Below are 15,603 nucleotides of genomic sequence, written 5' to 3'. Positions count from 1 at the left end.
TTAAAAAATGTAATATAAATTATCAGAAGTTCGAGGGAACCAGTCTTCTCAGTTTGGAGAACACCACGGATTACGAATTTCTGATTCCCATCTTGATGGGTGGATTATTTATTATTTGTAAAAGAAGATGGCTGGAAATATGCTGCGCCACAACTTCGAACCCAAAGTAGTCGCTTGCTGGACGACACTGGATTAGGGAACCAGGAGAGGCCGAACTTCCTGAGCGGCATCAGAAGCCAAACCCTCAGCTTCACTCACCGCTGTCACTCCGCAGCCTCACACGTGGTCCGCAGGGCGGGCGCATCTCCGCCACTTCAGCGTGCGGCGTTAAGGGACGCAAACAATTGGAGCGCGCTGGTAGTTGCCGCTGCGCATCTGTGTAGGATACTCCTCAACCGGAAGCAACGACCTGTGAGTGGAAAAAGTGCCTCTCCCCATCCCAGCTCCCGTCCTCTCCGCTTTTTTTCGGGATCGCGCTCATTTGCGGCTGCTGCGCAACTAATTTAAGACTAATTTAACACCGCGCGCTCCATCCGCACAGCCCGATTAGTTGTCGCACGGCTACACCGACTACGTTAACCTGGTCCTTTTATTCCCACCAAGACGTCGGAGCAGGATTTCAGCATGGATACTGCCCGTGACAGCGTCGGGGAGAGGAAGCCGGTGTGTCAGTGCAGCCCGAAGCCCGCCGTCCACCGGTGGGCGCCGGGCTTCCCCATCGCGCTGTGCCTGCTCATGTCCATGAGCTCCATCACCGTGTGCCTCCTCATGAGCTTCAGGACCTTCCAGCTGGAGAACCGACTTCAGATGGAAATGGGCAAAGCGTCCGTCTTCCACCCGCCGCACACGGCTTGTCTGAACGAGGATGGGACCCTAATTCCCGAGCTGAGAACTTCAGTAGGGCAGCTCGTGAAAGAGGTACATATTATTTATTTCATGTCATTATATTCTATTCATAAACACAGTGGTTTAGGTAAAGCATACAATTTTTTTGCATGTGCGTAAATTGTGCGTAATGGACACATGTTGCAAGCGCACAGACTCAGCGCTTAACGTAATTGTGCCCTAATGATTCCCCTCTGAACTGCATGTCCTTGAGCACCGGCCATGCCTGCAGATGGCCAATTAGTCTGCAGTTAAAGCTCTTTATAGGGTGACATAACCACCGCTCATAGACAAAACCTGTTATTTTATAACATTGGTGGAGACAAACATGGATGTGGTTGAAATAATACATAGGTTACTGCTAGATTTGAGATTCAAATCTCATTCCAATTAGGGACAAGTGACTTAATGATATCCGGTAGCTGATAACTGGGGTTTTCTGTCTTTGACTGGTTGCCTTTGTGTTTCCAGACAGTGACTGGGCTGATGCCGAAAATGCGGACGGCGAGGGATGTTGTGTCAGAGTGCTCCTGTCCTGCAGGTATCGCGTTCAACTAACGTCCACATGAAAACACACACACTCAGCAACACAGGCATTAAACATCAAGCCCTCCAGTCGCGGACGGCCTCAGCCCGACCGACTGCTTGTAAAAGCTGACTGCTGGTGTGCGATGCCTCCTGCTCCACCGCGCGCGTGCATGTGTCTGTGTCTGCGTGGGGGATTAGGGCCCTGAGCGGAGGGGCAGTGGGGTCGCTCCAGCCCCCGGCGCTCTGTCAGCGGGGGACGCTCGCTTTAGTCGACGGAGCGGCCGCGTGCCAAGACTGGCCACGTTTGGGTTGTGGTGTTGGTTACAGGGCCTGCCATATTTCCCGGGGTGGAGAACAGTGTGTGATCCTCATCGGGTTTCACCAAAGTCGTCAGTTATGTGAATGCAAAAGAGCTGGGGTTTGTTTTATACGCGGTGAATTTGCTGTCATGATATTTGGTGCGATGTGCGACAGAATTACCATCGGAGCTCGGTGTGTGTGCGTGTGTGTGTGTGTGTGTGCGTGTGTGTGTGCGTGTGTGTGTGCGCGCGTGTGTGCTTAATTCTCAAAATGCATTATTAAATCAAGCAGTGAAGGCTTTGGTTTGGGTGAGTTTCCCTCCCCTGCTCCTCCTCCCTCACCCTCCGTTCCTCTCTTCATTTCCTCTGTGTCTGCGCGTAAATCGCCCTGAGACAACAAACAACAGGTGAAAGCGTTCACGCTTTCTGGCCCGCCGTCAACGCATTCTGTTGTCTGACGTCGGCTGTGCCAAGATAGCTCGCTGCCTCTGTCTGCTCAGCGGAGTGGGTGCGAGTCTTTGTTGTTTGGCTTGGATTCAGCAGAGTCAGAGCTATACTGTAGTCTCACTGTAGGGAGTCAGAGTGCTTGTCTTCGCTTTGACTCAATAGAAATATAATCAGATGTGCCTGATTGCGAGTAACTTGGAATGTCCTACTTGTTCATTGCAAAGTAATTGCTCCATTAGATTGTATTGTTGTAACAGATGTTGCGTTTCCCTATCGGTGTCGCTGCATGGCTGTGTAATAAACTGGGTTTGGCGCTGAAGTCCCGTCTCCCCACAGCTATTCAGAGTTCTCTCTTTTCACTTTCTGGCTTCTTTTAAATATGATGCCTTGTTTTCTGGTCAAACAAAAGCCTATTTTGTCAATGTGGCTCTGATGCAACTAGATGCCTGTGGACGTGTGTTTTGCTCGGCAATTAGATTGCTCAACTGCCTGTTAGCGTAGCGCCACAGAGTTTGTTTTCTCTTAACTGGAGCTGATAAACTTGGAGCGAGGGATGTTTGATCTGTCGCCCTGTGCTTCAGAAGCCGTACGAGTCTTCATGTGGAGTCGGAGCCCATACGCGCGTGCATCATCCCACCCGTGTCCTTGTGAGAGGGCATCGCGTGTGTCGTGGACCCGTGTGACCGCGCGTGTGTGTGTGTGTGTGTGTGTGTGTGTGTGTGTGTGTGTGTGTGTGTGTGTGTGTGTGTGTGTGTGTGTGTGTGTGTGTGTGTGAGCTTCTCCTCCAGCCTTTGAGGGGCCGACAGAGGCACCTCTCTCAACAGGACTCTGTAAGGAGAGACCCCCCTCTTCCCTTTAGCACCGACTCCAGCCACCAGAAACTTGAACCTATCACCACCACGATCACAGGCCGAGGTATTTCTGCCTGTACGTGTGTGAGAGACACCGCCGCATAGCGCGAGCGCCGCTGGTGCCATCAAAGCCGCGCTCTGGGCATCAGGGTGCTCAGCTTTCAGCGTGCACGGAGGCCGGGGCCCAACAGAGGGCAGCAGTTCTGCAGCTGCACTGGGAAACGCGAAGCTGGGTTTGTGTTTGACGCTCAGGACTGAAGGTTTCTTATTAAGGAGAGGCCTCCTGGTTCAGTCTCTCCTGGAGTGGCACCATTTGACCCCACGACTCCGTCGGGGGGGCTTTCTCGTCTCGTTGCCACGGTGACGCATCGGCGTGGATGCGGCCGTGAGCAGGAGTTGTTGGAGCCCAACGGTGTGAGTGCAGCTCACGAGCTTCAGGTGTTTGCAATTAACACGTGCCGGTTCACTCAGCAGACGCACACCAGCGTATGCGCACATTCATTACTTACACAACACCTTTACGGTGCCTCGGCTAATTAGAACCATGTGGTTGCTGTGTGTTTTGGGGGGGGGGCATTGTCATCTCTGCAATTTGCATTTCAAGTGCATTCAGCAGCTCTGATAGCGGCTGGAGGCACAAAGTCAGCCAACATTCGGGCCAAAGCTCTAAATAAATGGCAGCTCTGTCACTGAAGACTGTGCAGTCAGCGCCCGACAACTTAAAGTGATGTTTGGGGTATTTATATATTTATATTTGGATATGATGCGTTGCCGGTTGGATGGTCGGTCCATAACAAGGCCTCCTGGTACTTTCACAACACTCCTGCCCCAGTAGTTCGAGTGTGTGTCTGTGAGGCTCTGCTGCTTCACTTTGCAAAAGGCTCCGACTCCTTCAGTCGGCATCTAAAGTGTGTGTGTGTATTTGTGTGTGTGTGTGTGTGGAGGTCAGACCCCTGACTGTGTGTTCAGATCACTTTCCATCAGATAAGGGCTCATTAACAGACTCTGAGCAGATGATATTGTATTTGTATAATTGAGAGGACATGGTCACAGCAGGGGGCCCCGACGTGTGGTGCTTTTATTTTCTCCTCAGTTCTTCGTCATATGTCTATAAACACATGTTAAGCAGATGAAATACACAGTGTTGTGTCAATCCTATACGTCGCTATAAATGTAATGGTACTGCTTCGACCTCTCACCCAGGTTCAGTAGCACGGATGAGCTGCCGCTCACCGCCCGGAGGAGGCGTCGCCGCGGTAACCGACCGGGGCCTACGCCCCTCAGGGCTGCGTTTAGATTTTAAGGCTATAATAAATCCGACAGGAAGCCTGACGCTACCTGCACAATCTTTCGCCACAGGAAGAACATACGGGCCACATAAGAGTCTTGAGCGACCACTTAAAGAAACAAATGCAGGAAATTTGTTTTTATAAGTGGTTCCATTTTAGGTTTGTTCCATCCTAGCTGTGGGGAGCAGCTATATCTAACTGTGTGTGTACATGTGCGTCCCTGCTTCCTCATACTCCCTATGTTTCTATTGTGTGTGTGTGCTGGCGTCATGCGTTTTGTGCTGTGTGTTTATTTTGCTGTCTGCAGGTGTATATTTTAGTGCGGCTGCTCTGATTTAAATTCACAGTGTGTGCAGCCACTTATGAGCAGAGTATCCGGTGGCACTGATTACATTATGCTGCAGGGAGCGGGAGACTTTTAACCACGCAGGAAAATATACATTTTTTGAAATTCAAAATCCTTTCATGCCACGGAGTCAAATATCGGCGCACGCATGTGGACACACCAGCGTTTTTGCAGAACCTGAATTATTCGTCTCCTCTTTCTGCTTCATCTGAGCCATCCGTCGCTTTGTTGCTACGACACCACAGATAGTGTCGCCGTGTGGACAGCAGCTCGCAGGCACAGCTGCATCACAGCTGCAGCCTCCTGCCTTTGAGCCACTTTGGTCCTTCAGCTGAAGCGTGTGGTCACTGTAGGAAGGGATCTAAAGGAGCATCTCTTTACAGCTCGCTCTTATTTAGAAGACAATCTTGGAACGCGTGAGAGAAGGGAATTTATTTTCAGTTTTCTCTGTCAACCGGTTATGGGTTCACTGCAATAGCTTTTCTCAAACTGGGTCTTGTCTACATGTTTGAAAATAAACACAACAAACTGCAGAAGATCTCGTCATCCTTGTTGCTGCTCGATGCTCAAACCTTTTATTGCTTGAGTTGCATTGTGGGTAATGATGGCTCCTGGTTTTAATATTAAAGAAGGAGACAGGAAACAAAGGCACAGGTATTAAGAGCTGCGTGTGTTTGTTCGATTGAGGAGTCATTTGCATGTGATTAGATCAAAGCTGTCGATCACGTTTATACATTTGGATCTCCCCCATTAGCTCATAAACCACAGAGACCTCTGAGCCCCGTCCGTCAGCAACGTCCTTATTAAAGTTAGCTTTTTAAAACCACGGTGAACGTTGGGGTTGACATTCTACCTTCATGAAAAACAAACAGCTGGACGCAATGAAAACCCACCCAGCAACGTCAGCAGCACACGGAGGAGCGAAGGGAGGATGTTCAGAAGAAACCAGAGGCCCCATGCGCTGATTCATTGAAAGCATGGATGCAATTATTGGCATTTATGTTCATTAATTAAGTGGCTCAAGTGCAGGAGGAAGCGTTTATGACTGAGTTATTAAAGGGCTTTTTTTATTTTAAGCTCCAGTTTGTACGTCGTCACCTCTTGGCAGCAGAATTTTCCAAATAATGTGCAAAAAGAACCTGATTTGAGCAACATTTCTACTTGTAAAGACCTGTTTATATTCAGATCATGGTCTTTTTCCACGTCGCTCAAACAATGCTGCAAGTATTGTTTATGTGTTTTCTGATGTTCTGTTTACTTCAGATAATCAGGCAAGGACGTTACATTTCATGACATGAAGACAGGCCAGAGGAGCGTATGTCGACAGAAATGTAGTGAAGAATAACACTCAGTCCAGTTATTTCTATTTAAGGAAATATGTTTGGATTTAATTTGTATGTTTTCAACTTATAACGGAAAACACGCGAGATATCAATCAGCGAAGCACATGGCATCAAAGTGAAGCGAGATTCGGAGGAACGTCTGAGTCGCTGCCTCTCAGACAGTAATGCTTTGTCTGATGCGCTTGGTTTCAAAACACCGATTGTTTTCAGTAGAGCAGCGAGCATCAAACGCTTCGAGTGGCGCGTCAAACCGCCGGGACATAACTCACGTCTTCGGCTCGGGGTTGATTTAAGAGCATCATCGCGGAGTCGTCCGCGGTGTCACCCGGTCTGTTGATTCAGCAGCTGGCCCGCGTTACTCGGTTTTTCCCATGCGCGGTGATCGTTCGAATATGTGGCCGATGGAAACGCCCGGTACTGAAAGGCGGCCTCGGCCCGGAACCAGCTGCAGACGGCGCGGGCTGCTGGAGCGTGACGCCGCCTTTCAACAGCGCGGCGAACAAAACCAGGCCATGGTTCGACCTTGTGAGTTTGAACAGTGGGATTCAACTCAAATTATTGTGATCTGCACGTCGGCCTGACTTAAGGACGCCTTCTCCTCATTTGAAACCCCCTTTAACGAGGCCCACGAGGCTTTAATGCGTCACCTTAATATCTCAAATACTCAGCAGGAATCCAAATATTTTTACAAGGACGCCACATTTTCAGCAACGGTTCATACGGTCCGGTTGAGAGGAAGCAGGAGCCGAGCAGCGCCGAGCGCTGGACGCTGTGCCAAACGTGGAAGCCATTATGATGTTTTCTTAATTATTACAAGTGGCAGATGACAAGGTGAATAGGCTTTTAATGGCGGAGCGGAGAACTGGGTAACACCACCGTGTGGCTGTTGGCTGCTTGACAGCGGCGCGAGGTCAAATGATTGCTCGCCGCTCGCTCAGCAGCTCGGCCTGAACCTGTTTAACCGTTTATTAGAGTGCACAGGAGTCCGGTGCCAAAGGAAATCTTATCATAGAGAAAATAATCCAGCCACTCGGGTGCTCCCCCTAAAGCTGTTAAACACGTAAACAGGCTTTCATTCGAGCCCATCGTCTTTTTAAGATGTCCGGCGTGGATAAAGAGGCGCAGAAACGCGGTCCTGGCATCAGGTTTAACTCGACGTTTACAGTGCAGTTAATGCATTTGGAGTCCAGCTGCAGGACGAGACTCACGCGAACGTGCCTGGATTTATTGGGCCCATCGCTGCTGTGGACGCGAACCCAGACAAGCGTGGGGGGGGGGCAGAGGTTATCGCCTCCTCCCCTCCGCGGCGTGGCACCGGTCCTCCGGGTGCCGGCGGAGGCGCGAAGGCGCGCGCCGCCGGCCCAGATGGTGCCGAGCGGCGCTCCTGCTTAGTGTAAAAGCCCCGCGATGCGCTCGTCACTCGCCCGGCACCTCTTTAATGAGCGCCGGTGCCCGTGAAACGGCCTCTGAAGCCTTTGAACGGGCCCTCGGCAGCGCGGGTCCCTGTTGTTCTGTCATAGCTTGACCTCCACAGCGGCTCAGCGTGTTCAGCGTGTGTGTACATTAACCCAGGTTCAGGCGGGAGCGAAGCGGGGGATGGAGGCGGTGTTCAGGGCCCCTGTAAACAGTGAGATGGTGCAAGGGGGCCGTGACGGGGGAGGGGCCGCTCCCTCAGGTGCGTCTATCCAACAAGCTAATTTCCTGGACACTCAGCTGGAAGATGGAAGAGAGACGTGCAAGTAGGACGCAGACTAGAAGCTGAGGATGAGACAGAATGACTGAATAAATATACATTTGCATGTTGGTAATGCTACATTGAGTCAACGGGGGTCTCGGTCCCATTTTTAGGGGCTTCCAGCAGGAATTCAGCTCAAACAGATTAAGTTCACAACCTCAGAGCCAAGACTAAGTGGAGCAGGACGCGCTCCGGTCGCTCTGTTCTCATGTTTACAACCGTTCATAACGCACGGGGCCTAGAATGGAAACGCAGCGGCTGCAGTTAACATGTCAGCGTCACGGTGTGTGTGAAGCAGCCTGCCGCCCATGGGTCACTCCGTTCCCTCGGGTTTCCCTCACACTGATTCGACAATTTGGCACGCGGCCGTTTCCAAGCGTCTCGGACGCCTGAACATGATTAGAATAATGTTCCACCGAAATGACCCTGTCTAAATGGTTGTGTGTGTGTGTGTGTGTGTGTGTGTGTGTGTGTGTGTGTGTGTGTGTGTGTGTGTGTGTGTGTGTGTGTGTTGTGTGTGTCCATACATGTGTTCATGTTTACCAGCGGCTTTGCAGGCCAGTTGTGCTGTGACCGAGTGATAATGGGTAGTTAAACACGTGTTAATGAGCACGCGGCGCTGGACACACACCATGACTGGCCACCATTAAGCTGCAACACTTGGTTCCTGTCAGGGAAGCGGCCGCTGCTCGCTGCCTGAACCAGATGGAGGCGCAGAAGGAGGAGCGCACCTACAGAAAAGCAACACATGTTAAAACCTTCTGTCAGGCGTCCATCTGGTTTTTACATATTGTAAGTGTGTGTGTGTGTGTGTGTGTGTGTGTGTGTGTGTGTGTGTGTGTGTGTGTGTGTGTGTGTGTGTGTGTGTGTGTGTGTGTGTGTGTGTGTGTGTGTGTGTGTTGGCTCACCTTGCCTCTGTGTTGTAATGCTCATGTATGACCGGGCGCTTGTGTGTGTTCCCACATTTCTGCATACCAGCCCCATTGCCAGCCTCTGTAGGGAGTGAATATGTGCATATTTGCTCTCTCACTCAGTCATAATGAAATGAGCCCTGAGTGCCTTTTAGGAGCCAGGAGAGTCTATCACAGATGTCCAGTGGGCTCGGGTTACACACGGAATATCTGGGTTGAACATGTGGACAATCTATCAGCTTCACCATCTCGCGTTCTCTCATTTTCTCAATGACTCCATTTAAGCCTCTTTCCCTCCCTTTTCTAATTTGCCCCAGTTTGGTTCCTACCTTTCCATATGGATCCGGTTCTTTCTGGAGGTCCGTGCAGAAAATGTGACTCATATGCCCACTCTGCGATTCTAAGGGTGTCAAAGTGTGTGTGTGTGTGTGTGTGTGTGTGTGTGTGTGTGTGTGTGTGTGTGTGTGTGTGTGTGTGTGTGTGTGTGTGTGTGTGTGTGTGATGGCTCGCTATAATCCGTGCACGGGCTTCAGTGCGCGCGCTCGTTCGCTTGTTGTGTCTGCAGAAAGCTAATTGGCGCTGCACACGCGCTGCTCCGGGACACATGAAGAAGAAGGAGGCGGCTGCTGTGGTTTTTACAAGACAGCCGAGAACAAAGCTTCCGCGCGCACACTTAAAAACACCCTGACGGGTTCAGGCGTTTTTATTGTGCTGTCAGGGTTTTACTTGCTGGTAATATTTCTTAATTCCACGCACCAGGGACGCACTTCTGGAATTCAGTGGGCCCTTTTTTTTATTATTATTATTTAGCCTTGTTTGTTTTCTCTGAGTGTTTTCTCACGTCCATGTGGTTCTGATTGTGCCATTTGGATCAAGGACAAAGACGAGGATGAGCAGACGGGAGATTTTTACAATTTATGATGTATGTTAAGTGAGCTATGGGATCCAGTTCGCTCAGAACGTGTCGGTGTCTTTCTGTCACATTAAGTTGCTCCACGTCTTGTCTTAATATGCAACTATTGTGTCATTGCGACACCGTCTCAGCAGGCAGTGAAGCCCAGTCTCCCTTCAAGCCCCATATGATTTCTTTTAGCCTCTAAACAAGAATCCACTGTTTCGCTTGAATATGTATACACTGCTATAACTGCCTAAATGGGCCCTTAAATGGGAGACTCATTGGGAACACATTGCAGCAATAAGGATACATGACCCAAATCAGGCTGCTCGTCATAAAACATGTTGTTTAGAATCGCAGCCAAACCAGCAGCGTAACGTAGCTGTAATTGGCAGAACCGGCTCGATGTGCGGCGCTGTCATCCACGGGGGAGGAGGCTTCGGAGTTCTGATCCGAGGCCCAAGTCATTTCTGACATGGCTCTGCAGGTGCCTGCAGTCTGCAGTCGCTTCCCTCCCGCGGCAGGAATCGCCCGGACGAGCTGTGTTTTCGCGGTCCGCTTTCGCAGAGTTTGACCTTTCGGCGTGACCTTTGAGGCCTTTTAAGCTGAAATCCCTCTCTGTTTGATGTACTGGACATGCATGAATTTCACGGCCTATGTTCTTCCTGTGCCAGCGGCCGCCCCCCCGTAGAGCTCGCATAGTGAAATGCCCTGAAAACTGAAACCGTCCTGTTTCATACCTCTCCAGCGCCACAGAGCTCCCCTTTGGAAGACGCTTGTACCTGGCGCATTTAAGAAACAGGAATCCTGCTGAGAGCCCGAGAAAAGCCCAGAAGAATAAAGACGTCCCGTCGATCTGTCCGTCTGGTTCCTTCAATAAAATCAGCTGATTTCATTTGGCCTAATTACATTTGAACTCTTGGACTTGGGGTCTGCGCGTCGTCCTCAGGAAGACAGATGGCTGTAAATGGAGCGTGATACCCAGATGCTTATCTCTCCTCTGCAGGAACGCAGCGCCGCTCGCATCCGAGCGGCTGCAGTTGCAGCATGTCCGCGTCCACATCGCTAGCCTTACGTGTAACAAAGCGAGGTTCTTGCATCCATGGGCAAAGCAGGTGAGAGTCTAGGCGGCGTCTTTCCTTGGAGGTAAACAGCCGACCCAGGCTGTGGGTGTGTGTGTGGGGGGGGGGGTGCTCTGTGTGCACCCCAAGCAAGCGGCTCAGATAAGATCAGAGTGGAGGCAGCCCAGCTGGAAGCCTTCTCCAGTTGACCCTTCTCTGCCTCGCTCGCATTCCTCCCAACCCTCCGCTGCCCTCCTTCCTCCTCCCGTCCTCTGTTCCCCCATTTTGCCTCCCAACATTTCGTTCCCGCTTCACCTCATCTGTTGGTCCCCGCCGGCCACGCGGGGCCTATCTCTCCATCTATCACTCCGTTTTTCAAACAGCGTCCTCGTGTTTGGAGTTTCCCTCAGATCGTTTTTCTCCTTCCGTGCGGTGTCTGGACTTTGCTCTGCTTCTGCAGCGTCCTCGCGCTCCTCCTCGGCCCCCTCTCAGCAGGACGCTCCGTAAAGTGGGGTCGTCCTTCAGCGTGTAATGCTGTGTCTTTCCTCCGTTTCCCCCCTTGCTCTTTGACCACACGTATTAATTCGAGCGTCTCTAAACTGGCCGATCGGCTTTCATGTTTTCCCCTGGGTCGTGTCCTAGACATGACAGTAGAGCTTATATTTCAAAATAAAGCATCCCAGCTCTGGGGTGTGCGATGTTTGCGTGTCAGAGTTCCGCGCACAAAGACGATGGAGACAAAGCAAAATGGGCGCAAAGCAGCTTTGCTTGTTTCTTCTTTGGCCCTGATTTAACGTCATTATGGGTCATTATGGGTGAAGCCATTCATCAAGAGAAAGCTGCAAGTGAGTCGATGTCTTACCTGCTGCAGAGCGTTAAGCTGAGTAAAGGGGGGAACATGAAACCCACACGGTTTGTGATGCCTTGGAATGATTGTCTTGTATATTTAGCTCAGTGTAGATGCTGACACAAAGACAGCTGTTGTTGCTAGCTCACGTCTATTTTGGCCTCGCATGGGTCCCGTCTGTTACTTTAACCAGATCCATTTCTGTAAATAGTCTGCGCCGCGGACGGACTGTAGAGACTGATCACACTCTGCAGAGCCCAGATAATATCTTCAGATAATCTAATAACCCAAATTAACTGGACTCCGCCTCAGGTTCGGGTTTAGATGTTTGCTCCAGGCCACGTCAACATCACTGTTGTTTGTCAAGCCTCTTGTGTCCAGCAATAATCCTCAGCCAATTACCTCACAACCTCTTGACCTTTTCAGCAAGAGCGGGGCCCAGTAATCTCCCATTCGGTAAGCTGTAAACCTAAACAAGCCGTGTTTAGTGTTTGCAAACCTGGACGCCAGCGGTGCGATCTCGCCTCCACCTCCTCCTGTTGTACCCACTCCCCACCATCCTTACCCAACCTCTCCCCCTCCCACTGGGAACCAGACCTCTGTCGGACCCTGGCACTATCCTTAATCCAGAAATGGATGGGGTGGGTGTGTATTGAGCACAGGAAACCAGGACTAGATTTTAGAAAAGCAGCCTGGATTAAAGTTGTAGCTGTTTTTAGAAATCTGGTGCATCCAACACGTGGTGATGAATTTAACTTTGTGTGAACTTTGCTGGTGACAACATTTATGAGACTATTAAGGACAGACAGTAACAGTGGGGTGGTGCCACAACAATGGCTCAGACAACCTGTTCCCAGTAGTTCTGAAGGCTGCCTTTTCTCAGCCTTTCACTCTGCTGGTGTGTTTACAGGTCTACCAGCTGTCAATCATTACTCACTGCGTCTCACGCACTCACTGTCCAGCCAATCAGACCAGCTGCTGACCCCAAGGGCTGATCCCGAATTCCACTGTTGTGGATGTTTAAGTTGGAGCCGAGTCACGTTAGCGGAACTGATCTTGGACCGGTGTAGCGTAGAACGAAAAGACCCGGAGGAACGGCGGCTAACCTGGTTATGAGGAGCAAACAAATGTGCTTGGCCAACAAGCGCCAATATAAACAGGTACACAAAGGCAACACATGGACGCAGGGCAGCATATACTCATACATGCTAACACATACGCGCAAACAGGGTTTGGATGCAACACAGCATGTGGACTTTAGTTGCACTCCAGCATTAAACAACCCGAAATGGGAGGAACAGAACGATGTAAAAAAGAAAAGGGTCCCATCTTCTCCCCCGAGGGCCACAGAACGGACTATTGTTGTGTCCTCGCTCTTCATTTATGCCTCTTTTCATCCTTTCCCCCTTTTCATCTCCCTCCGAGCTCTTCGCATAGGATGTGAAGGGAATGAGGCTCGGAGCCCTGCGCGCCTCTCCTCCGTCCTGCTGGTTGTGATTGTACGTGTGGTATCGGGCTCTTCAGTGTTGTGTACTGTGGTGTCACATTTGTGCTCTGTGGTGTGGTATTGCGGTAACACCGAGGGGGCCGAAGGCAGACAGGCAAAACAGGCCTCCTCTTTACAGAGAAGTTCCCATTCGCACACTCTGCTACAAACAGGCGTTTGTGCTGCTGGGCCTGATTAGATGTTTTCTCAGAGGACAGGGTGAGAGCACCTTTGCAGACAGGAACACACAGAAGGCTTCGGTTTAAGACAGAACACTCACTTTGAGACATTAAGACATCCTTAATATGTATGAGAAGTTAAAGACACATAAGTGGTTTTAGAGACCGCTGGTAATGGACCAGTTTGGTTTCAGTTGATTTCAGGATGTTTAGTTTCATAAACTCCAGCATGTTAATACCGCTGCCATGTGTCACAGCTGCTTTAATCAACATAACTGTACGTCATGTGTTTCCCGTCTTTGCCCACATTTAACTAGGAATCCGTGCTTCTGACAGGTTTTTGTTTCTTTGGGTTAATGTTTGAATTGATCTCTGACTTAATCCCATTTGAAGAGGCAGGATCCCGCTTCAAGCCCCGTTCATGTTGGTTTCCTAAATCCTTTGTTTGACTGCGTTCGGCGGAGCAGGGCTCAGCCAAAACCACCACTGTCAGTTTCAATTGGCAGGACCTCGTTTGCTGTTTGATTGGTGCTCGAGGCCTTTTGGGCCATGATTCAGTCAAGATGTCTCTACTGCAGAGATCAGTAACGTCGCAGTGAGGTGGCCAACACATTATTGGGCTTCACACACACCTGCAGACCTGTGGGCAGGGGCCGATATCCCCACTGACTGACCTGTGGATCCTTGGTGTCACTTGTGTCTGTTTACTTTGCTGTTTGAAGCTATTCATTTGTAATCAGTGTTCTCGTCTGTTTAGCCTCTTCGCTCCTGTCATCCTCTCTCTAAGTAGGTTTGCAGATGTGAAGACCATTTGCTGCCCCTGTGTTGGGGAGGAGGGGGCATTAAAGACGACAGTAAAACTCTCAGCCCACTGTAGTACACGGCCTTCAGTGCATCATTAACCATCAGCTGACCTCGGCTCATCTCTTCTTTCCACTCCTCCTCACAGTTTTATGCCTCCGGTCTTTCTCACCCCCCTCATATCTTATTATCCATAATCCCCATTGTTCTGTTTTTTCTCATACTTTCCTCTGTCTGGTTGCACCAGTGCCAGACGCTATTTGGAAACAATTTGTCTGTGCGTGGTTTGATTGTTTAGGGAGAAGAAGATCGTGTCCAGCCAATGTCAAGAGATTTTAAATTACCATTTTGTATTGGTTTTGGTGTTTTTTGCTACGTTTGTGGCAGACAAAGGGAAATTTCATAGACCTTTAATAGAAAACTGCAAAATAAATTACCCAAGAGACTAAAACCCAAACCCTACGGACGATTTTAATCCAGCTCTGCTATTTACAGCAGGACTTGTTCTTTTCTGCTCACTTACCCATCCGCTGACCCCCGCTGACCCTCACGTCTCCTCTTCCCACCCATTTCCACCACAGCTCTAACTTTGCTGGTCCCCGGAGGGTTTGTTGCCCCGCTCTCCCTCATATAGCCCTCATGTGTCACCAGAGACACGCATTTAAGCCTGTTAGCGCACCACATAACACTCTCTAAAATCCTCTGATAGTTTTTTAATGCGGCCATTTGCTGTAGGGATCAGAGCAGCGGCGTTAAATTTAGGCTCTCATTAACCTCTCCTTGGCTCAGTTTCCCGCTATTGTCGGACAGGAGGCACAAGTGTTGGACAACAGGTTTAGAGTCGCGTTTAAGCGCGTGGGTGTGAAGTTAGTGGCTGGATGATCGAGCGCAGGGGCTGAATATGAGTCAGGGGATCATCGCCTGGACTGAGAGCGCGGTGGCGGGTAATGGATGCGCCGACGGATGGAGCAGCGGGACGTATAGATAGTCGGGGTGATGGACAGATGGAGGAGGGACATGAAGGCACCTGGTTCAGATAGGGAGGTTGTGACCTCGGACGACGGGATGCTCATGAGGGACAGATGACGATGGCAGAGATAGGAAGGAGTGACCCGAAGTGCAGGAGCAGATCACACATCAACACCTCCTGCTGCACGTACGTGTGAAGGGAACCATCCAGCGTCTTTTTATAGACCTCGCTCAATTCAGTTCTGAAAGTATCCCCATAAATTCCTGTCAAGAACTGTTTCTCCTCGGCAAGCAATCCGATCGCTCGGCAAACATAATTTATTCGTGTTTGCTCACGTCCACATGTGGCGGTATAGGAGTTATGTTAATGAAAGCCTCTGCTGCCAAACCAGATGAAGATAAATAGGCCTCATAGTTGCTTGTGGGATTGTTTTATATTGATTTAAACAGATAGAGGCAGTCGCCGCCTGAACAATACTTGAGCAAACGTTATGGTTTGGTTTAGTCTTGAGTGTTTATTTAACAATGAACACGCAGATTTGTCTTGATATTCTTTTTAAATATCAGTTTCAACTGTGGATTTTATTATTATTGGATTTGGTCTAGTTTTTAAACCATACGCACAATTTAAAGACAAGTGGGGTTTTGGAAGACACAATATTTTATAGACCGAACACTTCTGATTATCTGTTGTTTCTACCGGTTAATTAGAATGATTAAGATGCGTGTTG

The 15,603-nt window shown here is 49.9% G+C and overlaps 1 protein-coding gene across 1 annotated transcript in view; it reads left to right on the top strand.

Moving 5' to 3' along the window:
- The first annotated feature begins 206 nt into the window (after positions 1-206).
- Positions 207-15,603, top strand: part of col23a1a (collagen type XXIII alpha 1 chain a) — an 82,417-nt gene continuing 67,020 nt past the window's right edge. The window contains exons 1-2 of the mRNA XM_029164885.3: positions 207-918; positions 1,357-1,426. Of these exons, the coding sequence (XP_029020718.1) occupies positions 625-918; positions 1,357-1,426 (364 nt within the window). The 5' untranslated portion in view covers positions 207-624. The remainder of the gene's footprint in view (positions 919-1,356; positions 1,427-15,603) is intronic.

The sequence above is a fragment of the Betta splendens genome, chromosome 10 (genome assembly GCF_900634795.4).
Source record: "Betta splendens chromosome 10, fBetSpl5.4, whole genome shotgun sequence".
NCBI lineage: Eukaryota > Metazoa > Chordata > Actinopteri > Anabantiformes > Osphronemidae > Betta > Betta splendens.
Note: the sequence above shows the minus strand (reverse complement) of the source record. Positions and strands in the feature narration are given on the sequence as shown.